General features: G+C 47.6%; 1 protein-coding gene across 4 annotated transcripts in view; it reads right to left on the bottom strand.

Moving 5' to 3' along the window:
* Nucleotides 1-3,651: 3,651 nt before the first annotated feature.
* Nucleotides 3,652-26,317, bottom strand: part of BAALC (BAALC binder of MAP3K1 and KLF4) — an 89,645-nt gene continuing 66,979 nt past the window's right edge. Inside the window, exons 2-3 of one of the 4 annotated variants that reach the window (XM_086695743.1) lie at nucleotides 20,912-21,078; nucleotides 3,652-4,625 (exon numbers count right to left, since the gene is read on the bottom strand). In XM_086695743.1, the coding sequence (XP_086551869.1) occupies nucleotides 4,617-4,625; nucleotides 20,912-21,078 (176 nt within the window). In that variant the 3' untranslated portion in view covers nucleotides 3,652-4,616. Of the gene's footprint in view, nucleotides 4,626-7,437; nucleotides 7,686-11,121; nucleotides 12,035-14,324; nucleotides 14,802-20,911; nucleotides 21,079-26,317 lie in introns of those variants that run through there. The other 3 variants (XM_086695741.1, XM_086695744.1, XM_086695742.1) reach the window with 3 other exon arrangements.

A 26,317-nucleotide genomic window follows, 5' to 3' on the forward strand; every position in this document is an offset into this window, starting at 1 on the left:
GAGCAGGGGAGGGTCGGAGAGAGAGAGAGAGAGAGAGAGACAGAATCCGAAGCAGGCTCCAGGCTCCAAGCTGTCAGCAGAAAGCCCCATGCGGGGCTCCAATTCATGAGCCGTGAGATCATGGCCTGGGCCTAGGTCGGAAGCTGCCCAGGTGCCCCCTTGAGCGGAGTGTTATATGCCAGACCTTGCCCACGTCCTGGGAATTTCAGGGTTGTATCACAGTGCAACAGTAATTAACAACCTTGTGTTTATCTTCATATACTGGACACCCGTGCTAACCGCTTTACAGATACATTCTTACTAAAAAAAAAAATATATATATATATATATATATATATATATATATATATATCCCCCTGCTCCCTTGGGATACTATTAGCGCCATGTTTTTTAAGTTTACTTATTTATTTTGAGAGAGAGAGAGCGCGCCCTCACAAGCAGGGGAGGGACAGAGAGAGAGGGAGACAGAGAATCCCAAGCAAGCTCCACACCATCGGTGCAGAGCCTGATACGGGGCTTGAACTCACAAACTATGAGATCATGACCTGAGCTGAGATCACGAGTCAGACACTTAACCGACCGCGCCATCCAGGCACCCCTGGAAACTCTTCCCATCCAGATTGCACCCCTAGACCAATTAAACCAGAATCTCCAGGGCCGGGACCTGGGCATAAATAGTTTTTAAAGCTCTCCAGGTGACTCCAATGTGCAGCCTTACTGCAAGCCATCCGTGTTAAGCAACCCTAATAATTCGTTCCACCTGCTAATTTTTTTAAACTAGAAAAAAATTCTATTCCATTTCGTTCTTTTCCATAAGCAGCAGTTGAGCAGCCACTGTGGCCCGGTGCTACTGTCTGCGTGGCATGTCCTTTCTCCTGGAGGACCCCGCTATCTGAGGCCATAATTTTCCTATTCTGGAACAAAGCAGGAGTGCTTACTATGGTAGATCTATAACACTTAGGTTTGCAATACATTTTAGAAAGATCCCCCAAATGTATTAATATTACCTTGAAAGGAATTTTAACATTATAGCAGAATTCAGAAGATGGCCATTGCCTTTGTTGCTGTTGAAAAAAAAAAAGGGAGAGAAAGCCAAAAGAAACAAAGGTGAAATTTCACAGATTTGCAGCCAGGGTGCTATCATCGATCTTGGCGTTAGCGCCAACAGCTTGGAAGCGCTGAGACACTGATGCTCTGAAAAGGGCTGTGAAGTCACTTGCCATTCATTGTGACGGGGAGGAAATTCACACTCACATTCATGGTGCGGTGGACGGGGCGCGGTTTCCACAGACAGGCAGACATGGGTTCACGTCCCAGCTCCGCTGTCCGCTAGCTGTGGCAACCCACCTTCACGTCTCTGCCCTTCACAGGGCTGCAAGGCTCACTGGCAGGATTGCTTCACTGATCAGAGACAGTGCGAGGCACCCAGTGCCGTACCTGCCCCAGGGCTGAATTATCATCATATGACAGACGCCACGTTATCTACATTTGTGGGCTCACTTAATCCTCACAACGGACCCTCCCAAAGATGCTGTTATTCCCACTGAAGGGAAGTGAGCCCCTCACAGGCTCCACCGTGTGCTCCTGGGTACGCAGTTGTAAAATGCCAGGGTAAGGGCTGTCTCCTGCACCGGAGGCCCGGGTTCTCTGTTTTTCCTGGCTGTCTGGCTGCCACCCCTTGATTCAGAGGCCATCCCATGGCTGGTTTATCTATTAGAACAGAAGGACATCGTCTGTGGATAATGGAGTAAAATAAAAAGGCAAACAAAAATTTGGGGCTATTTCCCCGGCACACGGCAAAGTGACGAAAAAGGTTATTCGGAGCAGAAGGGGCAATGTTATGCATCCATTTTTTTTTTTTCTTTTAAAGTGGAGTTCTTGGGGCACCTCCGTGGCTCAGTCGGTCAAGCCTCTGACTTTGGCCCAGGTCACGATCTCACAGTCTATGAGTTCCACCCCTGCTTGTGCTCTGTCTCTGTCTCTCAAAAATTAATAAACGTTACCAAAAAAAAAAATTTTTTTTTTTTTAAATAAAATGGAGTTCTACCTGGAAAAGTCCTGGCTAAGAAACTAAAACTGCCAAGCTCAGCCTGGCAGGAAGTGCCCAGACATAGCTCTCTGCTGGGTTAAAAAATCTGGGTGATCGGGCGCCTGGGTGGCTCTGTCGGTTGAGCAACTGACTTCGGCTCAGGTCATGATCTCGCGGTTCGTGGGTTCGAGCCCCACGTCGGGCTCTGTGCTGACAGCTCAGAGTCTGGAGCCTGTTTCAGATTCTGTGTCTCCCTCTCTCTCTGCCCCTTCCCTGCTTATGCTTGGTTTCTCTCATCTCTCAAAAATAAATAAACGTTAAAAAAAAAAAAAATCTGGGTGATCCATTGCCTGATCATGTCTGGGTCTTCTGACAGTTCCCTTTTCCTAGAGAATTAAGGATACATTCCTTCTGATATTGGTTTTTACGGTCTTCCATGGGGGATGGTTTGGGAGAACAATCTAAAGAAATTTTTGTTTAAGTTTATTTGCTTCTTTATTTTGAGAGAGACAGAGACAGTGTGAGTAGAGGAGGGGCAGAGAGAGAGACAGAGAATCCCAAGCAGGCTCTGCCCTGTCAGCATGGAGCCCGATGTGGGGCTCAAACTCACGAAAGTTTGAGATCCTGACCTGAGCCGAAACCAAGAGTTGGACGCTTAACTGACTGAGCCACTCAGGCGCCTCACAATCTGAAGTGATTTAAGGAGACATAAATACTGCTGAAATAGTTTAGGAGCTCACTGCATGAGAAACTGGGAAAGAGAGCCCGGGTGGGGCAAACAGTAACATTTCTCTCACCCTGTCATACCCTGTCTTACCCAAGAACCATGTTGAACAAACCAGAAACTTAAGAATCATCCTGATTTCTCTCTTCTCTTCATTTCCTACACCCATTCCATCAGTAAATCTTCATGTTTCCATTTCCAAAATAGAAACTTCTGTCCATCTTCACAATCACTCCCCTATCCCTTGCCACTAACGTCTCCCCACCAGGGCCACTGCAGGAATCTCTCAAGTGGTCTCCTGCTTGCATTCTGGCCTCCTTCCAGTCCATTCTCCTGTTAATGTTCTCGTAGCAGTCATCACCATCTTCAATTATTGCGATGATTTATTTCTTTTAGTTTGTTTTTACTGTCTGTTTCCTTTACTAGAATGTCAGCTCCATCGGGCAGGGGCCAGGTCTGTCTTATTCCTCACTGTACCACAACTTCTGACATCTCGAAGCTTCTTGATAAATACATAGGAAGGAAACGAAAGTTGAGTGAATACACAACTTTAAATATGAAGTCACATTTGTAACTTGCCTCCTCAGAAAGTTCTCCTGAGACTGGCTTCCCAGACTGGTGGGATGGGGAAGAGGACCTTCTGTATTTTGACGACTCCTGAAAGGAACGTGAGAACACAATCTGGCGCAGGGGTTGCAAATGCCAAAGGGCTCAGGCAGGTACCACCAATCTGGAGGCTGTAAGCTGTGTGTAAGCCACAATGAGTGGCGGGGGCCATGACCGTCTAGAGACCCCCATAACTTCGACTAATGTGGCCTTATCAGCTCCAGCCAGCTGTGTCTGAGTGGCAACAAGAGCCCAGGGGCGTCACATCTCCCGAGCTTTCAAAAGAAGATGGAAAGTTTCTGTATCAGCTAGAATTGGGTTCGGCTGGGAGTACTGACCTGAAAGAGTAGCCTAAGTGAGGTAGACGTGTATTTCTGTCTCACACAAAAGAGGTCTGGGACGTGTAGTCCTGGACTCACGGAGGCTCAGTGGAATGAGGGACCTAAACTTCTAATTTACTGCCCCGCTCAGCATGGTTTCCATTTCCAAGGTTCCCTCATGACCCAGTGGACTGCTGTGGCTCCAGCCATTACTCCTCATTCCAGGGAGCAGGAAGGAAAAGGAGAAAAGAAAGAACCTGACCATTCTTTTATAAGATTCCCCGGAAGCTTCGTGGCCTATTATTTCATTTCATTGGCCAGAACTAAATCATACAGCTACTCCTCGCTGCAAAGGAGGCCGGAAAGTATAATCTTTCTTCTGAGTGGACATGTGGCCAGCTAAGAAAGAAGGGGAGAATGGATATTGGAGTTCTCAACGACAAGTCTCCGCCAGAGCTGGCCTTTTCTGTGAAATCCTCGGGTTTTGACACCGTGACAGACAAATGAAGCATGTCTGCCATTTGGTTCAGCAGAGAGGTTTTGTGAACCCCGGTGGTTTTGTGAACCCTGCTTAGGGGAGCAAATACGGATGCGATACATTTCTGTGGCAGGCTGGGCTAGTCGGTGAGTGGGGGTGGTGAGGGTCATAAACAGGGCTTGGACAGGGAATCCAGACAGGAGTGTGTTCAGGTGGCCTGGGGGGAGGGGGGACACTGTGGAGGTGGCAGCGGGAAAGGGTGAGGAGATACGGTCCTTGGCCTGTGCTCCCAAGGAGTGCGTGGGGCCTGGGCAGATCAGGGAGGTCCTTGGCTGCCGTGGCTTCTCTCACCTTGAGGTCTTAGCTCTTCTGATGGCTGCAATTCCAATCTCCTCTCAATCGTGAGGTCTCTCTTCTTTCTGACCTTCACTGAAAGTGCTCTCTCACACTAGGTCAGGGTCACCCTCTCTGGAGGGATAAGGAAGCCCGAGTTAGATCCGAATTCCCCAAGCCCTCTCCAGCCCTCTTCGGTCACTGCTGCTACCCTCTCAGACTGGGGCTTCACTTCCTCTCAGGCTCAGTGATGATTCCCCTCAGAATAGCTCGGTGTCCCAGGCACATCAGACCTCGTTGGCAGGAAAGACACCACCCCACGTGTTGGAAAAACCACTGGGTTTGCAGGCAGACTTCCCTCCCTTGAATCCTTTCTGCATGGCTTACTAGTTAAGTGACTATAAATACTTTAAGAACTGTAAACTGGAGAATAGAGTTCTCCTTACCTACTTCATAAAGCTTTATGAAGGGTTCACAGAGATCATATATATATATATATATATATATATATATGGCCTTTGTATCAAAGAAGAAAAAATCTAAATAGCTCTAAATATAAATTGAAGGTTCCAGTAAAGACTCTCTGTATCGTCTATATGTTTGAAATTGATGACTTTATTGACACAAACTTTGCAATAGAAAGTGTTATGTTAAGAGAATAGTGAGAATCAGTTCTTGTATCATACACACAGGAAAAAACTGCAGGTGAATTTCCAGTAACACGGTTTAACTTCTGATCACTACCTTTTTGTGAAATCCAGATTGTGCCAGGGAGGCGCAGATCATATATGCCCCTCATTCCTTTCTCCCCCAGAAGTGAGACATTGTTTCTATTAAACAGAGATACCCTCTCCAGTTAATGCATTCCACCGCAAGGTGCAACAGTTACATGAAGCACAAACGAGGCTGTAGAGAGAAACTGGTGTAGTCCGCGACCCACGGACAGGGGCATGCTGGGGAAGGAACACCCACACAGAGACACGACACATGTGCCTAGGAGAACGAGCCCTTGAACTTGCAGGATTGTTGTCAACCTTTGGCAGTTGGGGGCTCCTGCTGAGTAACGCCAGTGGGGACATCGGAGCCACAGATCTTGCTTGTATTGTATTATTATTTAATTTTCAGAACATGAAGTTCTTTAAAAGCCCTTTCTCAAAGAATCAAAATGATAGAGGTTTGGGAAAACTGTAGCTTTGTGTATGGTAAAAAGGCTTGTGCAGTGACTAGGAGAACACCCAGATCCGGTCTAGGAGAGAAAGCTACCCTGAATGTAAAAGTGAGAATTCACAACATACCCTACACTTTAGGGTCTAAGTTAGTCCCCTAGTTATGAAGTCCACTGTCAGATTCAGAATATACAAGGGTGACTGGCCAGACTCAAAATCTCTTAGCATCTGCAAGGTGCCTGATCCAGGGCTGGTATTCAATGTTTAACGAATAAATATACAGTCTACCAAAGGGAGGGAGGGAGGGAGGGAGGGAGGGAGGAAGGGAGGAAGGGAGGGAGGCCGTGCTTGTGTTTGAGGAATAACAAAATTAACAAGTAATGAGGCCAAGTTTCTAAATGTTAACCTACATGTCACTTCTCTGGACCGTATTACATAAACACACACCATCAGGCTGCCCATTTCTGCTAAACATGGAGTTTATTGGTATCATTTGGTACAACTTTAGTCCTACCTTTCCCAGTCCAGGCATGTTAACAATCGTTTAAAATTATGCTACATTACTTTGGAGGAAGATGCTTCCACCTTAACACGTGTAAAGGAATGTTAGATAATTTTAATCTATCAAAATATTTTTTTTACTGCCTCTGATTTCTAACACAGTGCACGTCGGTCAATGTGATGGCACATCAACTCGGCACTGCCTTTCTAAAGCGATTCCTTTGGGCGCCTGGGTGGCTCAGTCGGTTAAGCGTCCGACTTCAACTCAGGTCACAATCTCGCGGTCCGTGGGTTCGAGCCCCGCGTCGGACTCTGGGCTGATGGCTCAGAGCCTGGAGCCTGTTTCCGATTCTGTGTCTCCCTCTCTCTCTGCCCCTCCCCCGTTCATGCTCTCTGTCTCAAAAATAAATAAACGTTAAAAAAAAATAAAAAAAAAAAAATAAAGCGATTCCTTCACAGCACACGACATAGCCGTAGGCCTGGTGCTGTGAACGAGAGGCTATGTGCTGCCAGTATGTTCTGGATTATCTGCCTCTTGCGAGCAGTGTCTACGCTTTGGTTAACAACTGCAAATGACCCAACTGACCCAACTGGAGAGAACAGACACTCAAAGAGCACAAGCGAAGAGAACTGGGACGCTCTGAAATGCAATGTCTGGCTGAGCCCTGAGGGCCGTCCCGGTCGGATGTGTTGACCACGGTGACCACGATATTGCGGTACGTGGGCAGACACGGACACCTGTATGGGGGGGGGGGGGGACACTGAAGGCAGATGAGAGACAGGTGTGACTGCATCACAGAGACCTCCCCAAACATGCTGTGAGCGCGGGCGGGGTTAGTTTGTGTGACACTGGATCTCTGAATCTGTCTCGGACTGAGCTCAGGAGACGGGTGTCACAGGGGTTTTCCCTGTTTCTCGGTCTCTCCTACATCTGGGTTTACAGGTGGGCGGAAGACGACTGTTAAGTGAACACGGTAAGCTTTCCGACGGTGGGCTTCCTTCGGAAAGACAGAACGAAGGAACAGGCCGACCAGCAAGAGCGCACACCGCCACGGCCGGCGGGGCTGAGAGCCCACGTGCGCGTCGTTCTCCCAGGAAACGCACTCCGTCCACTTTTCTCCGTGTCACAAACCCGCCCGTGGCTCTCGCTCACCACGGCCACGTCAGACCGCATCGCAGGGGCTGCAGACAGGCACGGTCACTGCAGCGTATCACCATATGCAAGCACTGTGTCAGTACAGCTCTGTGGTGAGGAGGGCGCAGAGAACGTCCCTGCGCCTGGTAAGACGGTCCCTCAGGGCACTCAGCAGCGCTCACGTTCAGCAGGGGCCACCCGCTTCTTCAAGGCTCCTTGATGGGCTCCAGTAGGTGGAGGGCACCAGAGTTGTCCACCGGCGCTGCCAGCCGAACGCTCCTGCTAGTTAACACAGTTCTTCGAGATTCTTCGACTTCTGTCCGCCTGTCGGATACTGTCTGTAACATTAATGGTGACTTCTTTTGCAGACATTCGCTTAGCGTCTCTTTTAGCCTGTTAGAAAGGTTAACATCATGAACTGAGTTAGTAGAACACATCCCGGTTTGCATTAATCTCCTGAGATTGCTACACACACGCGCGCACACACAGGCAAGAAGAACGACCCACAGGAACACATGCACATGTCCTCCTTTTCAAAGCTTTCTCTGTTGAAACTCTCATGTTGACCTAGCACAGAGCCTGGCATCAGGCATGCTCAGTAAAACACTGTTGAATGAATGCATTAATTAGCGAAGGTCCATCAAGGGGTAGTGTGAAAGGTTTCACAGCCGGCTTTAGTAAAGCAGTTAAGGAGTTGAGCTTTGGAGCCAGACGGGCTTGTAGTTAAAGACCGACTAGATAATTTCACTATGTGCGAGTTTTTTCTTTTTTTAAATATTTTTCATCATAGAATCTTTCTTTTCTCTCTCTCTTTTTTTTTTTAAGTTTATTTATTTATGTTTGAGAGAGATAGCATAAGTGGGGAAGGGGCAGAGAGAGAGGGAGGGAGAGAGAATCCCAAGCAGGTTCCGCACTGTCGGCATAGAGCCTGATGTGGGGCTCAAACCCACAGAGCCGTGAGATCATGACCTGAGCCGAAACCAAGAGTCAGATGCTTAACCAACTGAGCCACCCAGGCGCCCCTGAGCAAGTTTTGTCTAACCTAACCGTCAGTTTTCTCACCTGTAAAATGGGGGATAACAACGGGACTTACCTCACAAGATTATTGTAAGGATTAAATAAGGTCATGAATTAAGGTTCTCAATATAATGCCTTTTGCTAAATAAAACTGACACACACACAAAAAAGATTCAGTAAGTATAAGTAAAAAGGAAGATAAATTATTTGCTTCTAAGTGAAGATAAAATGATCAAAGTCCAGAATTCATATTAAAAACTAAAACATTGGGGCGCCTGGGTGGCGCAGTCGGTTAAGCGTCCGATTTCAGCCAGGTCACGATCTTGAGGTCCGTGAGTTCGAGCCCCGCGTCGGACTCTGGGCTGATGGCTCGGAGCCTGGAGCCTGTTTCCGATTCTGTGTCTCCCTCTCTCTCTGCCCCTCCCCCGTTCATGCTCTGTCTCTCTCTGTCCCAAAAATAAATAAACGTTGAAAAAAAAAATACTAAAACATTGACTAAACTGTAGGCTCTTGTACCCTATATGCCCCACCTCAAGAGTAAACTTTAACTTAGTGGGGAGTGATTTTGTGTCCATTCCGCTCAACTGTATGCTTGCAGCGAGCGCGAGAGGGGTCCTGTTGAGTCGTCTCCGTAGTAGACAGAGATATGTGCTGCCCAATCCCACTCCAGGGAGCCCTGCTGCCTAGCAGCTGGGAGTGCAGTCAGTGAATCACTTCCAGCCGTCCCCTTGGGGTGTCTCAGCTGCAGAAAGCCCCCTCACCCTGGGTCATGCCTTTGCCAGGGTGGCCCAGTGCAGGGTATGAAGGCCTGGCCATTTTGGTACAAAGCAGGCTGGCTCTGAGCAGCCACTTAGCTCCAGAGCTCCCTGTGGGGCGGGCTCGGCTGCGGCTACTGCTAGGCCTGCCTCTGGCTCACCTTCTCCTCTGCCCACTCCTGCTTCCGGCCCTCCCCTCCGCAGGGGTTGACAGGGCACTTCCCAATGAGCATCCTGTATAATGACATCGCAGCATCTGCTTCCTGGAAAACACAGTCAGCCTCAGATCTGAGGAAGCATCTCCCAGGGCGTGAGAGTCTCCCCGCTGGGCGTGGATGCAGACAGATGCGTGTTTTTAATACAATATGGCCCCCGAATACAAGCCAACTACTTCAGCTGTAGGGCGTCCAAAGAAATGGTGGACTAGTGCACCACTGGAGAAAAATAAATTGGCCTGGTTAATTTACTAACAAATGATAGGTGGTTTGTACCATGTCACATACATCCTGTGTGGTAGCTGCTGGAGACGCCCCCTCCAGATTCTCTTTACGTGCCTGGTGCATCCATACCCCCAGATGCTGTGAGTTTTGTCTAACTGCCCACAGCAGCACCCAGTTTTTAAGAATTGTCTGATCAGATGACATCTCATCTGATCAGAGCCACCTTGCTCAGAAATGCCACAGAGGTCACACACTAATTCCTGGAGACAGCCCAAAGCCCATGTCTGATGGTTGGGAATATAAAAGGCTGGCCATGTTGCCTCAAGGGGATATAAATCTGTGATGTCTTCATGCTCCAGAGTCCCCTGTGGGACCAGGCTCCCTGAGGGAGTCAGCAGAGCTCACATATTTGCTGAACTGGGTCCCCTGCCCCATCCTGCTTCCCTTATTACCAAATGGGCTTCACCTGACAGTACTCTTTTTTTTTTCTTGATGTTTATTTATTTTGAGAGAGGTGGGGGGGGGGCGTAGACAGAGAGGGAGAGAGAATCCCAAGTAGGCTCTGTGCTGTCAGTGCAGAGCCTGACATGGGCTCAATCTCGTGAAACGTGAGATCATGACCTGAGCTGAAATCAAGAATTGGGACGCTTAACCAACCGAGCCACTCAGGCACCCTGAGAGTACTCTTTCAATCAATTGCTTGCACAAGAATCCTCATCGTAGGTTCTGCTTCTAGGGAACTTGACCTAAGAATACTTTATGGGTGATTTGAGAGGTATTTAAGGGATAATATTGACCATATGCAATTTGAGTCTTACCCATTGATTTCATGAGCTAGGATTTTACTGTTTTCCTCTTCATGTGCCCAGTGCCTATTACCATCTGAGACGGAACAGGTTCTCAATTTAGGTTTGGCTGAATTAGTGGGTGAATGAATGAATGAACACACTGCATTTGTCAATGTCCCCTTGCTTTAACGACCCGAAGTCAATGCTGTTTAAGGAATCAGTCTTACAACTCAGCTCTTCCAAAGCCTGAACTGGCACCAGGGCTAGCAATGACTTTGATGGGTTTATTTCTCACTAAAAGCAGAGAACCCATAAAGTCCCACCCCCAATTTGGTTTCTCCTAAAGAAAAGTGTGGCAATCCTGAGGCTGATTCCATCTGATTTCCATTTGGGGTGCAATTGCACACAAGCTTTGAGGACTGGGGCATGGAATAGAGACACAGAGGCTGTATTTGAAAGGAGCCAAGGTGACGGCAGCATTCCTCTCAAACTGGTGGGCAGTCAGAGAGCTTTCCAGAACGGAAATGTAAACTTTCCAAACGGTACAACTACTTTCCTCTAGATTTACTGGCAAGATTTCACAAAAGGTTGTTAAAGATTATACCCAGAAAATGCTCTGCTCTGTATTTCAGTCTGCTTCTCTAAGCTTAAAAATATAAGCAAAAATTTAATAGCTGGATGATTCTTAATTTCCTAGCCTGGTTAAGTAGAGAGTCCAAGGCTACAAAATAGTCATTCCCAGAACAGCCACAGACTATGTATGACTTTTTAAATTTTTTAAACGTTTATTTACTATTGAGAAACAGAGACAGAGCATGAGCAGGGGAGGGGCAGAGAGAGAGAAAGGGACAGAGGATCCAAAGTGGGATCTGCAATAACGGGCTCTGTGCTGATAGCAGCAAGCCCCGACACAGGGCTCGGACCCACAAACTGTGAGATCATGTCCCAAGCCCAAGTTGGCTGCTCAACCGACTGAGCCATCCAGGTGCCCCTGCTTTTTGCAACTTCTTAAATCTGTATATCCAGAGAAGCCTGCCCTAGCGGTGGTGTTCAGAGCACAAGCTTTGGGGCCAGACAGACCTGGACTTAGGGCAAGGCTTTGTCACCAGTTAGTTTCACAAGACATGTTGCTTTAACCTCTGAGCCTCAGTTCCCTTACCTGAAAAATGGGGAGATAATGCCTGATACTCTGTGAGGCTTTTTGAGAGAATTAAGCATGTCACTTAGCATTAATAGGGTGACCAACTTCCCCTGGTTTGCCCCAAATTGACTGAAAGTCCTACATTCTGGGAGCCTGCTCAGGCCGCTGCAAACCAGAACAGTCACCCCAGTTATAGCTAACATTAATTCTATTTGCAAAACGGTGATGTCGAACATACTAAATTTAAATGGAAAGCCTTCTTATTCTACCTAAACTATGGCTCTTGCTACTCCTGTGTCCAAACAACAAGGACAATACCTCTGCAAGGTTATACATTTGGATAAAAGGCACTGGAGTTCTTTACTCCAATGACGGATACGGGTTCGAAGCCACAAACAAGTCCCTTTCAAACAATTACGCTGTATTGGTAATTAAACATTAGAACAACAGTGCATTCTCTTGGAAGCGTTTTATAAAAGAGAAGCTTTCAAGTCTGAGGCATCAGCAGAAAGGCGTCCACCCCTTTTACAGCAGCACAGACATTCAGGAGGTCGGTCGTTGCTGTGATCTAGTTACAAGTTGGAAATCTCAGATTTCAAGCCTGAAGGAGAGGGAGAAAGATGAGAAAGAGGGCTACAATGCCAGATTATTTTCTCTAGAAGCCCTGAGAAGTTACTTTGCCCTTCTACAAGAGAAGAGCTATGTGGATACGTGGGACAATTGTCCCATTTTGGTCCTCAGAACCTCTTGACATTTTAGGGGCGCTGGGTGGCTCAGTCGGTTAAGCATCAGACTTCGGCTCAGGTCATGACCTCGTGGTTCGTTGGTTCGAGCCCTGTGTCAGCCTCTGTGCCGACAGCTCGGAGCCTGGAGCCTGCTTCGGATTCTGTGTCTCCCTTTCTCTCTGTCCCTACCTACTCGCACTCTGCCTCTGTCTCTCTCAAAAATAAACAAGCATTTAAAAAAGAACCTCTGACATTTTGTATTATAGATATTTTTCTCTCTGATGTGGTTCTCAGCCAGCCAAACCTTTTTATTTAACATCCCACTCCCTTTATTTAACTAAAGGAAAAGAAAACATGTCCCAATTGCAATTACTGACTTAAAAAAAAAAAAAATCTTCTGGTTCCCAACTCAGTGATGAGAGAAACCTATTTGGCACCTTTTTCTTTTGTGGCTGTCTGCTAATGCAATCCTTCCTCCACTTCTAAAATTCTTTTTTTGTGAGTTTTATCACCACTGACTCTTGTTAATGGGCCACCTCTTGATTCTCACTCAGTTTTACAGCTTTTCTGTTCTTCCCTGTGCCTCATTTTAATTTCTGCAGGTGTAGAACTCTGTGAATCATGGATTTTAGTCCTCTTGGTACTGCCTCTTTAATTAAAAGTAATTTATTGGCTGCCATTATCTCAAGGGTAACCAGATTGACTGTGATAACTTCCTGGCAGCCTCAAACCCAGATGGACTGTTTCTCTAGGGGTTTAGAAGACAACGACATTCCCCGTGAAAGCGGGGGCTGCGTGGTTGTTCCGGGAGGCCTGGACTCAGGGGTGCGGCTGAGTCTGCTCAGCCCTTTGTTCTCACTTTCCCCCCAAATGGGAATACAGGTGTTCTCCACTTTCCTTTGACTCCACAAATATATCCATACCCCACAGGATACTGCACAAACCTTTCCGCATTTCCTCACACACAATGAAGAAAAAAGCAAGGCTTAACCAAGATTATGATTTTTCAGACACCAATTTTTCAGTATAACTGTATTTTTTATTTATAAAAGCCATCTATAATTATGGTAAAAGAAATTCAAAGAGTAGAGAAGGGTACAATGAAAAGTAACATCGCTCCCACCCTCCGGCCATGTTTGTGCTTTCGCCAGGGGTAACCACAGCTAAGGATTTCTTGTGGAAACTTTCAGGGCTTTTCGAAGCATATATGAGCTGAGGGCCTTCCTATTCTCTCTCCCAGGGTTCTTTACTTCCCTCCTGGCCTTTAACCGCGGCTTGGATTACATATTTGCTTGTTTACTTATGTGTTTTCTATATCTTCATCAGATTATAAACTTCAAGAAGGTAGGGACCCAATCTGTTGTGTTCACCGTGGTATCCCCAGAATAAAATTTAGTGCCTGTCACATAATAGACACCCAACAAATAACTTGATGAACACACGTATGAAAAGAAATCTTCCGAAAGAAAGAGAAAAAATGTCCTGGGAACAGCACTTGTTTGTACTGCCCTGCCCTAGAACTTTCCTACAGTGTTTGCATTATGCTTACAATTGATTACTTCTTGCACCATCCCTGAGAGACAGCCAGAAATGGTACTGTGCTTCCTTTCCCGATGAGGCAGCAGAAGTCACTTAAGCCAACGTGATCTGCCCAAGGCCAATGTCAATATAGGGGGTGGGTTGAACTGAAGATGATAGTCCTGGGTCCCGCATCCAGCCTCCTACAACTCTGCTAAAAATTACTCTGGATTCTCCACCATTTTGTTTTTGGTAATGGGAATGAGGAACATGGGATTTGGAGGCAGACAGACCGGGGTTTGAAGTCCAACACAGACAAATCACTCTTCCCCGTGCCATGCTGGCCAAGTACCTAACCTTTCTGAGCCTGTTTTCCCTAGAGGGAAATGCTGCCGCTTCCCCTTGGGTGAGGGGTAAGATGATGCCATATGCGGTGTGTGTGGACCATTGCAGACACTCTGAAAATATCAGCTCCCTCTTCTCCTTCCCAAAAGATACAAGACCAAGGCTTGTCAGCTACAACTCAAGACATTTTTCTTCTTTTCAGTGAAGCTCCATTAAAGGGAGACAGACAATACATCTAGCTGTTCCCAAATTCTGGGATTTTATTTGCTGCTTCATGGCATTAATTTGAGGTCATCAGTACACTTTTTTTTAACAGTTTATTTATTTATTTTTTGAGAGAGAGAGCATGCATGCAAGCAGGGGAGGGGCAGAGAGAGTGAGAGAGAGGATCCCAAGCAGGCTCCACACTGTCAGCACAGAGCCCAACGTGGGGCTCAAACTCACAAACTGTGAGATCATGACCTGAGCTGAAATCGAAAGTCAGACACTTAACCACCTGAGCCACCCAGGCGCCCCCATCAGGAAACATTTGATCTCAGCAACTCCACCGAGGGCCAGGACGCTAGCCTCCAAAGGCAGGGGTCAGATCACCGGTCAGGCAAAACTCTTCAGAACTCTCCAGACCTGCAGCAAATCCTGTGCAGACCACAGCCCCACACAAGGTACTCACTTAGGCTACTCATCGTAGGGGATTGTATCTAACAGGTAGCGAGTGCCAAAAGGGGTGTTGCTCTTCAACTTGATCCTCAGGTAGATCAAACACTAGGAAAGCAGCAGAACCTGCTTGAGAAAAAGCACAGGATCCCACAGAACAGCCATCAATCACAGGACGGTGGCGCCGGAGGGCGGCTGGGTGGGAGTGGGGCTGTGGGAAACCTTTCTGATTCTCGTGAAGTACTAGGCCAGTCTCATTCCATCAACAGGTACTCAGGAAGCACATACTAGGTGCATAACCCTGAAGTAGGCTCAGGGGGGCAAAGAATAAGGCGGTCTCTGCCCTGAGAGTCTTCTAATCGAATTGGTTCTTCGGCAGACCCTTAGGTGAACAGTTAGTCTTGTAATTCTTCATCTATGTAAGGTAGTAGCCAGTATATGGATGCATATATAGAGGTAGTGGAAGTCACTACACACACACACACACACACACACACACACACACGGACACAGACACACACAAGCAGGGGCATGCACACCTACACATACACACACACACCCTCAATATCCCTATACTGCTAAATTATCTCCTTTACCCAGGCTTCAACTAGAATGTGCATCAAAGTGCCCCTCTCACAGCTCTCCCTCCCTGGTTTCCCGCAATGTTTCTCTTGTCCCCTCCTTCCTCTTGATGACACGTTTTTGTTTTCCTAAGAGAAACTCCTGTTTGCTTTCCAAACTCTTCTCCTGTATTTCATATTGCCGCCATGCAGGAGGAATTCTGGGCTTGTCCCACCCTCCTTTCTGGGTCAGGCTTCCCTCTCTGGCCACAGCCATTTCTGCGAGGCTTCACCCATCGTCCCTGGACTGGACCGAGCCTTGCCAACAGTCAGTCACTGGGTGTAGGGGCGGGGGGAGCAGAAGGAGAGGGCTCGAGGAGGGAGCTCCTCAGCTGAGAATCAGTCCGGACGCCGGCGAAGTTCTTCAGCACAGTCTGGCCACTTTGCCAAGAACGATAAAGCAACTCAAAACGACGCAGCTTCTGAAGACTCGAAGGCTCATTGGGAGGCCAGCCACACACCCAAGCTTCATCTGCTCAGAGCTGTATCCACATACACATTTCTACCTTAGCTAAATACTTGAGGAGATAGTTCTGGGGGAGCAAAAGAAGAATCCTAAGCCTGAGGAAATGGCACATTCGAGAGCAAAGGTTTGGAGGCAGCCCAGAGTTCCCGAACAATTAATTAGCAGGAGAGAACAGCACCTAAGAACTTCCTCTGATGTTCTTATTGAGCTCAGGGAAGGAGCTGGGGGAAGGAGACCCAGGCGATGGTTACTAAGATGCTGAGATGTCACAAAGGTCCCAAGGGACTGGAGGAAGTCAAGGTGCAATAGAGAAAGAGAAAGAGCTCTCTATGGAGACTGTTCTCATTTGCAAAAGACCGTTTTTGTCACATTCTTTTTTGCAAGTTAGCACCTGTTAACACCAGGCACAAGACAGGGACCGGAAGGAATGGAAATATGAAAGCTATGGCTTTGTTTCTGGGACAGAAGTGGAGAGCGGCCCGGAACATGAGATGCCGTTGCTCACAGCCATTAGCACCACTAGCTGTTCCCATCACCCTTCGGAAAGCAATCTGAACCGTGGGGTGGCATCTGTGTTAAACAGAGGGGTTGCTATCCCCTCCTAGTGGCCTTCTATTTGCTTGAAATAAATAGCACTATTTCAAATCGATAAAGCCTTTGTTCGTTTATTCTGTATTGTCTGACTCCCCAGCCTCAGCCCATTAGAACTGGCAACTGCTTCAGAGCAAAGGGCACCTGTGCCCTTTCCACTCCCGGACCCTTGGCATCAGAACACCACCTGGCACACAGATGGCACTCAGTGGAAGAACACTACATGAATGAATCGAAAGAATGCTTTTAGGAACTGAGGAGGACATTTTCCAGGCCTAGCAAGGATTGCTTTTAACACTCAAACTTGTTTTGTAAATCTGAATGGGGATACTGCGGTAAGCAGGTGCATAGAGACGCACGCTTCATTAACAGGTTCTTCTGGAGAAAGAAAGTTTTTAAAAAGCGCCAAAAAACCATTAGCCAGGTGGCCTGATGATATACAGGGGAATGCTGTGAAATGATAATAGGTCATCCCTGTGGCAGCCGGGAGCGTAGAGGAAGAGGGAAGAGGAGAGTGGATACTGCCTGAGCAAGATACTGAAAATGCAGGAAGTTCAGCCCAGAGTAAGACCAGCTAGAAGAGGTAGTATGTCGAAGGCCGTGGAGGGTTTAGGAAGAAACGAAGATCATTGAGCAGATTCACAGCTGAGAGCTGTGTTGGTATGAGATAGCTCTGTGGACAGAAACTTCAACCAGAGGTAAACTTGTAAACTCACATTGCAGATAGAAAACCTTTGCCCCGGCTTTTGAGGAACTCAAGATGTCCGGTGGCTGGTGAGGCCTTGGGACACAGAGACCACTGATGCACTTCAACAACTGTCCGAACACTCAGAACTGAAGCTGTCTGCTCCCTGATCTCACTTGGGAAGTAGTTACAACATAGCCATTGCTCATTGAATTGTGACAACAATCCCCCGCGGATGGCTTAGCCATGGGTGCCACCTGTCCCCGGAGCTGTGCTGGTCAGGTGTGTGTATAGGTCCTCACTCCCTCCACACCCAGGGTGGGCTCCACGGGGTGTGTGTGTGTGTGTGTGTGTGTGTGTGTGTGCGGTATGGGAACTGTTTCCCTTGGCTATCTCAGAGTCTCCGTTCTCATCTGTAAACTGGAGACAGTGTCAAGATTTTAGAGTCATTGTGAGGATTAAGTGAAATAGTATAACAAAGTGCTTAGTATCCTATGCCTGCCTGCAAGGTTGCTATCACAGGCCTAAGGAAGACTAAGCACAACATAACGGCTTTAAATTCTTAGGTTCCGTAACCGGAATTCACCGCTGCTGGTTAGCATGCAAAATGGTATGACCACTTTGGAAAACTATTTGTCAGTATCAATAAAAGTTGAATATATCCCCATCCTATGAGCCAGCAATTCTACTCCTAGGTATATACTGAAAAGAAAGGAATGTCCACCCAAAGGCATGCACGAGAATGTTAGTAGCTGTATTGTTCACAATAGGGCCAAACCGGAAACAACTCTGATGTCCTTCAAGCACAGTGGTTACATTCATAGAATGGAATAGACATAACCGTGAAAATGAGGAAATCTTTGCAACTCACAATACCATAGATGACACTCACTAGCATAGTGTTGAACAAAAGAAGCCAGACCCAAAAGAGCAGGGACCGTATGATTCCATTTATGAAAGTCTAAAAAATAAACAAAACTGGTCTATAATGCTAGATGTCAGAAGAGTGGTTAGGTTGCAGGGGTGAAGAGTGATTGGCACATCCCAGTCACCATGGTGAGGAGTGCAAGGGAGACTTCTGGGGTAGCGATAATGTTCTATGTTTTCATATGGATGATGGTACACGGGTGTGGCATCTTATAAAAGTTCATTGCGCTTATGACTGACTTGGGCGTTTTTCTGATGTATGTGACACGTGGTAGATAGCATTATTTTCCTTAATCCTTTGCTGTCTCTCCCCTAGGGACAGTGTATACTTCCTTGCCCTATTGATGTTGGGCTTGTCCATGTGACCTGTTTGGGCCAATAGGAGATTAGGTGGCGTGATATGAGCAGAGACAGGAAAAGTGTTCCAGAAGTTTGGTTTTGCCCTCTCGGTTTCCTCCCATAGTCATGAGAAGATATAGCTCAGAGAGCTGCTGCATTTGTGGCCTGATTCCCAAAATTATATATACATGGAACAGATTAAGCTATACCCAGAGCCTGGAGCCTGAAGTGAGGCCTAGCCATTCAAGATGCATGCAAGAGGAAAAAAATTATCGTCTGAAGCTCCTGGACACTGATATGCTGTGGTGTGCAGCATTACTGTGGCAATAGCTGACTGACACCTTATTCTTCAATAAAAAAGTCCTTTGCCATCTCTATGCTCCATCTTTATAATAGTCACCTGTTTTAATTTAAAGTCCCTGGCACCCACCTCCAGCACGTATATGAACTATTTATGTCCTAAGTCAAATGAGCTGTTTCCTTTTCTGTAAACTGGGGATGATGCTTACTTTACGGTGCTTTTGGGAGGATTTAATGCACCTGCAGACCTAAAAGCACTTTGCAAACTGCAGAGCACAATTTTAAAGTGACGAATTCTGGGGCCAGGAACCAAGCGTGTGGATCACGCCACACACCAGGCAAAGCTGCTTCCCGCCTGCCGCGACCGTCTGGACTCAAAGGGCAAGGGCACATGCGTTGGGAGGAAGCTAGGGAACCAAAGTCAGGGCCAGCACCAGAGCAGTCACCGAGCTTCTGTGGGGCCTCCCCTTGGGGGAGGCACTGGTTATTAGGTCTCTGGCAGACCAGCTCAGAGGGCGCCTGGGTTGCTCAGTTGGTTAAGCATCTGACTCTGGATTTCAGCTCAGGTCATGATCTCACTGTTCATGAGATCCAAGCCCCACATGGGACTCTGTGCTGACAGTGTGGAGCCTGCTTGGGATCCTGTCTCTCTCTCTCTCTCTCTCTCTCTCTGCCCCTCCCACACTTGAGTGCGCTCTCTTGCTCTCTCTCAAAATAAATAAACTTAAAAAAAATTGCTATTAGAAGGCCAGCTCATGCACAGGCCAAGTAGGCAAAACAGGAACACAGGAAGGCCAACCTCAAGTCTACCTCCCCCACCCGTGTCTTTCTACGGTGTCTGAAGAGCCACCATTGGTGTTTCATTCCACCAGGTTGCAGTGCTGTGTGCCTAGCCATCTCCTGCTAAGCCTTGCTGCCTTCCTTATGGCACTTCTCAGTTTACAAAGAGCAGGCCCCGCTGTTCTCTCGTTTTGGAATTCTTTCTGTTGTGTGGATAAGGAACCCGAGACTCTGAGAGATTAAGTGGTTCCTGCCAGGCCACTTAGTTAATGAGCATCAGAGCTGAATTTGCAACCGGTTTTCTAACCAAGGGTTAAAGAGGTAACTCACTCGTGTGAGCAAGAATTCTATCATCAGAGGACCGGCTGCAGCCTCAGAAAACAGGTGGCACCAGTCTGAGGGCTAGGACCAGTACGTTTTGACAGGGGAGGTGGAGGGGGGAGGTGGGATTGGGTTTGGAAAATCAGCATCCGGTGAGCAGTGGACTCTGAGGAGGGTGGGGCATGGGGAAGAGGAGGGGGTGAGGGAGGAAGGGAGTAAGAGGAGAAGCCCCCCCCCCCCACTCCCTCCACCCCATTCCCTCTACCCCGCTCCCCCACCCTGGAGGCTGCTGTGGGCCTTCAAAGGGCATTCTTTCCCCTGGGAGGAGCTAGTGCCAGCAGGGGGAGCACGTCCCAACAAGAGCTCTGGAGGCAAGGGAAGAATCCAAAGGATGCCAGCTGGCTCAGGGATGCCATAGTCAGACACTAATAGTCTGCGGGTAATGCCGCCACCACATTCTGCAGTGACAGACCCCCTTGGGGACGCTCCCACTGCCTGCCTGGTGAAAGGGTGTGCGGTAAGATGTCTGGCTCGCCTCCTACCACACCGGTTTTCTCTCTCCTTCCCTGTCTACCCTGAGCCCTGCCAACTGCCTGGCCTAAGACTGGTTACAGGAACCAGTACAGCCCCCAGTGTCAACACGGTGAGAGCTGTGGTGAAGAGGAGATCCCGAGCAAAGCTGTATTTAAACACACGTTTTTTTCTTTTTTTTTTTTTAAATTTTTTTTTTCAACGTTTATTTATTTTTGGGACAGAGAGAGACAGAGCATGAACGGGGGAGGGGCAGAGAGACAGGGAGACACAGAATCGGAAACAGGCTCCAGGCTCTGAGCCATCAGCCCAGAGCCCGACGCGGGGCTCAAACTCCCGGACCGCGAGATCGTGACCTGGCTGAAGTCGGACGCTTAACCGACTGGGCCACCCAGGCGCCCCTAAACACACGTTTTTTTCTTGAGAGTGCAGCTAGCAAGGGCCCATTTCCCCTGATTCAAAAAAAAACACAGCAACCCTCAAGGCAGGGAGTGGGGTGGAGTGGGTCCTGCTATTTTCTTTGCAACAATATTCACACAGGGGGGCATGGAGAATTTCCACTAGCAAGGCGAGCCGTCACTGCTCCTTCCCTGGGTACCATCTCAGTGTGGCCCAGGCCTGAAGCAAGCTTCTCCCCTTTCTCCGGTCCCAAGTGGGTTCTGTGGCTGTCACCTACCTCCGTGGTCCGCAGGCCATTCTGTTTCTGGGTCAGAGGGCCTGAGGTGAGGCTCTGGGGATTCGGGCACTGGGTCCCACAGCTCATCCTCTTCTCTGGGTTGGATATTCCACCTGGGGCTGTCGATCGGGGCACACCGTTGGAGGACAGTCCATCTTCCAGCACACCTTGGGGAGAGAAGCAGAGGATGACCCGTGACAGGTGCTGTAAACAGGCCCCAAGAGCATGGGGGGAAGAAAGCCACAAAGAAGAAAATAAGTCCTCAGAATCCCACCATGCAGAGCTACCCTTTTCTGAAAGAATATGTGTGTGTGTTTTAGCAAAAACGAGACTTTAAAATAATTTTGTAACCTGAAACGTTTACTTAACAATCCATCAATCACATTCTTCCATGCAATTAAGTATTCCACCATAGTAGTTTTCACACACTTAGTCTGCCATCGTGTGGATGTGTTTTCATGTATGTATGTATGTATGTATGTATGCACTTATTTATTTATTTTAAGAAAGCTCTATGCCCAACATGGGGCTTGAACTCATGACCCCAAGATCAAGAGTCCGGACGATCAACCAACTGAGCCAGCCAGGTGCCCCTGTATCACCATTTATTCAATCCCCTCTAGTTTGGTTATTTGTTTTCACAATAAATGTTACTGTGGTTGAAATTCCTTGGGGTTAAAGCTTTATTCTTAATTATTTCCTTAGTATAAATCCTACAAGTGGAATTACTGGTTATACAGAGTTTTTTTTTTTTTTAACTTAATTCCATCTCAAGACATTGGACTGAGCATGTGTTCCTTCCGTGACAAATGCCAAGAAATGATAGAGCGAGGTTTAAATAAATAGCCTCACCGAAAAGCAAGAGGGCTACATCGAGGAATTCATGGATGGAGAGTATCTGATTGAAAAGAGAAAAGGTGGTCCAGGAAGCACAAGGGAGAGATACCAGGTGGGAGACAAGAGGCCAGGAGAGGTTCTGTAACAGCCACAGAAAGGCCAGCGGCAACCAGCCGAGGCCAGTCAGCGATGACGGAGCAGGCCGTGAGGTGGGATATTGGGATATAATAAGAAATACATATGTGGTCTTTTTCCCCAGTTCCTGGCATTGAGCTCCTAAAACCCTGGTAATCTCCTGTGTGCCAGGGGTGATAGGAGGATCTTTTGTCACAACATTGGGTCTTTGCCCCAGTTCATGACACAGAGCTCCTAGATCCCTTGGAATTCTGTGAGTGACAGGAGATAGGAGCACCATCTGTTCTAATGAAGCAACTCTTGGAGGTCCCCTTGACAGCTTCAGGATAGGGGCTGCTTGCCAGAAAGATCTAATCTTGACTAGGTGCTCGGAACTCCAAATTGAAACAGCCTACCAAACATTTGGCAAGACAAATACAAAGAAAAACCCAACCCAGACAGAGCTGAGTGAAACTTCAAACACCATTATTAATGAGAAAAGCTTCAGAAGAGGGGGAAAAAAATGAAAAAAAACGAAACAAGAATGAGATTAACATTACGCTTTTTTTTTTTTTTTGGAAGTTTATTTATTTATTTTGGGAGGGGAGGGGCAGAGAAAGAGGGAGAGAAAGCCTGTTAGTGTGGGGCCTGGTGTGGGGCTCGAACCCACAAACCGCGAGATTACGACCCAAGTAGAAATCAAAAGTTGGATGCTTAACCAACTGAGCCACCCAGGCGCCCCAACATTAGACTTACTATCAACTACCAGTGGATGTAAGAAAATATAACCGGTGTCTTCAAGACTTCAAAGGATTTGCACATTTTAAAGTCTTTTGTGATGCATTGCCAGATTTACCTCTATGAATTTTTCTCTAATTACCCTACTGCCCTCCGCCAACAGTATATGAAACGGCAATATTACTCAAACCCTCACAAAACACTGAATATTTTCATTCTTTTTTTTTTTCTCATCTTTTCCAACTTAAGAGGCAAAATAAAGTATCTCATTGCTTGGATCCACACTTCTTGATTTAGTAGAGACACCATATTTATTTGTGTGCCTATTGGCTAATTGTGTGTGTGTGTGTGTGTGTGTGTGTTTTAGTTGTCAAGTCATTTGCCTATCTTTCTTTTGGGGTGTTAGCCTGGGTTCGCTTTTAATCACACTTAAGGAAAACAGAAAAAAAATCCTTTCCTAGGTTGTTGAGAAATTATTTGCCAAGAAGCACACGTCAGAAGCACAGTTTATTTGGTACACAATGAGAGGGAGGGCTGGTTGACTAGGCAGAGCTGATGAGGCCACAGTCCCATCAAACCTGAGGAAGCAGTGATCCAAAGAACACATACGTACATCCACAGGTCACCCACTTGCTCTACAAAAACCTAAGAGGCCCTCAGCTGTGGCCATGGGATAGAAATCAGAATTCGAAACACTGAAAGTCACAATAGAAAATGGTTGCTAGAGTTTCCTGACTGGCAGGCTGTAGAATGAGGGGGCCCTGTGGAAGTGTTCCAGACGTGCAGAGAAATGGATTCTTGCCCCAAATCCTTGTGGCCCCTTCCTCCATCAGCTGGCAGCCTATTCCCCTTCTCTTTCCATACCCCCTTCCGTCCCATACCAAAAGGGCCTCAGACGCATGCGTATGGACACCCCAGCACACGTATTCAATCTCCATCCCTACTGCTCTCTGTGAACAGTTGCCCCTTGGCCCAGGGGAGTGAATGAATCGGGAGAAGAGGCCCATGAAAACCTGGAAGCAGGCTTGGTGTGATTTGGGCTGGTAATCCCAGAGTCTCAGCACCCATAGAATAATCTAGAACAGAGCTTCTTCGTGTGATCCAGGGACCAAACTGTTGTTACTGGTCTGCTGTGCCTTAAGTATATAAACTGAATGCAAGCATTTAGAAATTTCTGTTGCTGGGAACATCTGACGGTGACTGAACTTCTCTGACTTAATGGCGGATGGACCAGTTCTAGGGCTGTCAGATTCACACGGTGAGTCCCAAGTGGTGTGAGCTATGTATTAGTCACGCACAGTGAGACCACACATTTGTTTGTATTGGACTGGGGGTGGGGGGAGAAGCAACGGATGCTGAAGAAGGGCTGCGGGCTTTGGCAGGTATGTTCCCTTGGCCCCTGGATAACTTACCCTGTTATCTAGGAAAGAGTGGGGCCAAGTGGGATGGGGCAGAAAAGGGAACACAAGACCAAGGCAGAGACCCCATCTACCTAAGTCTAGGGTGGAACTGCCTTCAGCTCTTGAGGCTCCTGAGTGGGACTCAAGGCTAGCCAGTACTACCTTGACTGTTTACGACAGTGGGATATACAAATGTTACCATTTTCGAGGGGCCTGGGTGGCTCAGTCAAGCATCCGACTTCGACTCAGGTCATGATCTCATGGTCTGTGGGCTCGAGCCCAGCATCAGGCTCTGTGCTGATAGCTCAGAGCCTGAAGCCTGCTTCCGATTCTGTGTCTCCCTCTTTCTGCCATACCCCTGCTCATGTTCTGTCTCTGTCTCTCTCTCTCTCTCTGTTTCTCTCTCTCAAAAATAAGTAAACTTAAAAAAATTTTTAAAAATGTTACCATTTTCTATGTTGTTCATGACCTGGTATCTGGGTTGAGGGTACATAAGAGCATCCATTGAATGCAGTATGGTGCTTCCAGCCTGTGTGGGGATGGCCACCCTCTTATCTAACACCTTCAGGACATGTTTCTGACCCCATATGCCTGGTCAGGCCCCTGTGGGACTTAGAGGCCCTGGAACATGGCTCCCTTCCTTCTCCCCCCGACAATGCAACCCAGTTGCTAACCCAGGAGGAGGAGGTTGAGGCAGAAAAAGGAGGCTGAGGGCACCAGGGGCCAAGAGCAGGTGGTGGAGAACACATCCCAGGGAGGCAGATAGGCGACAGGAAGTGGACCCAAGCATGAGTCAGAGCTCCAAGCCCCTGGCACGAGCTCCACTGTTCTATAGGATTTCACTTACAAACCACAGAATAAAAGATAAAATTATTACAAGTTTCCAGAACGCTGAAGAGCATTAAGTCCTAAGCACAGAAGCCCTTCTGAGCTCGGCAGACCCTGAGGCCGGTCCTGCCAATACTTAAAGATCAAGGCAGAGCTGCTGTGGCTGAGATACAAACGGCCACTCCTTCCCTCTCAGCAGCTCCTCCACTCCCTGGGCCTCTCAGCAGAGGCTCGAAAACCATTCATTTGGTCCAGTGTTTGCAGTTTTTATTGACGGCTGACCAAAAATCAGAACTCCGGTTTCTTAATCCCCAATCCAAGGACTTCCTCATTGATTAAATAGGAATAACAATTCCTACTTCATAGGCTGTTGTAAGGATGAAATAAGATAACATATACAAAGGTTCCCACATGTTTGGCACATACATTGTACTTATTATTATTCACGGTCCAACCCCAGCTGTCTTGTCTCCTCCTGGTGCCCCTCTCCGTTAGCCACATTAATTACATACTTGATTATGAGCCCTACAATTGGCACCTGTTAAGTGCTAAAGGACTGGCCCACTGAGCCTGGTAACTAAGCAGAGAAGCTCTGATGACAAGTAGAAAAACAGGGCGAGGCTTTAGGACTGCATTGCTAATAGTGAGCAGGGATCATCTGCCTGGTGTGGTCGAGATGTCACCGCAGGAATATGGGGCCATTTACTGTTACTTTTGCCTGCAATAAACCAGGTGATTTTGCTGCACGAATTTACTTTAACGTGTATTTTCTAGTTCCAAAAATAACAGAATCAATGTTGGAAAATTTGTAAACTACAGAAAAGCACAAAGGAAGAATGATTTTTACCCCATCACCCAGAGCTATATCCCCTGTTAACAAGGTGATACATATCCTTCTGGCAGATGCTATTGGTGCCCACCCAGGTCCACCCACCCGGTCCCTGCATCCATCCCCTAGCTGTGGTGGATGTTGGTGGCTAACGGCTCATGGCTGCCCTCTTCTCCTAAGGCTTGTCCTTGACCGAAGGACCAAGCCCCCTTGACCAAGCCCCCTTACCAGGAGAGGCCTGGCCAGTTATATCAGGTAAATTCCACGGCCAATAATCAACTAAAAGTGTTCGTCAGTGTGTGTGTGGGTACAACAGTCCAGCCCCCTTGCCTCTGAGCTGGACAATTTCTGTCCCTTTGCTCCAAAGCAACCCATTGGATCAGCTCGACTAATCCTGAAACCACATCTCTGCCCAGCTCCTTCCCCTGGCCCATCCTTCTTCTCTTGTTCTCTCCCTCACACGGTTCTCCCTCGAGCAGTGTCTCCAGGAGTCCCTTGCATAAAATTTCCATCTCAGGCTCTGCTTCTAGAGAACCTAGGACAGTGGTCATGCCCTGCATGCTGGATACATTCCTTCTGCCCTTCCACCCTCACTCTCCCCTCCTCCCCTCCCTGTTCCATGTCCCAGGACACGATCCTGAATGAACCACATCAACAGGC

This window comes from Puma concolor, chromosome F2 (assembly GCF_028749965.1).
Source record: "Puma concolor isolate L17-30 chromosome F2, mPumCon1.1.hap2, whole genome shotgun sequence".
Taxonomy (NCBI): Eukaryota; Metazoa; Chordata; class Mammalia; order Carnivora; family Felidae; genus Puma; species Puma concolor.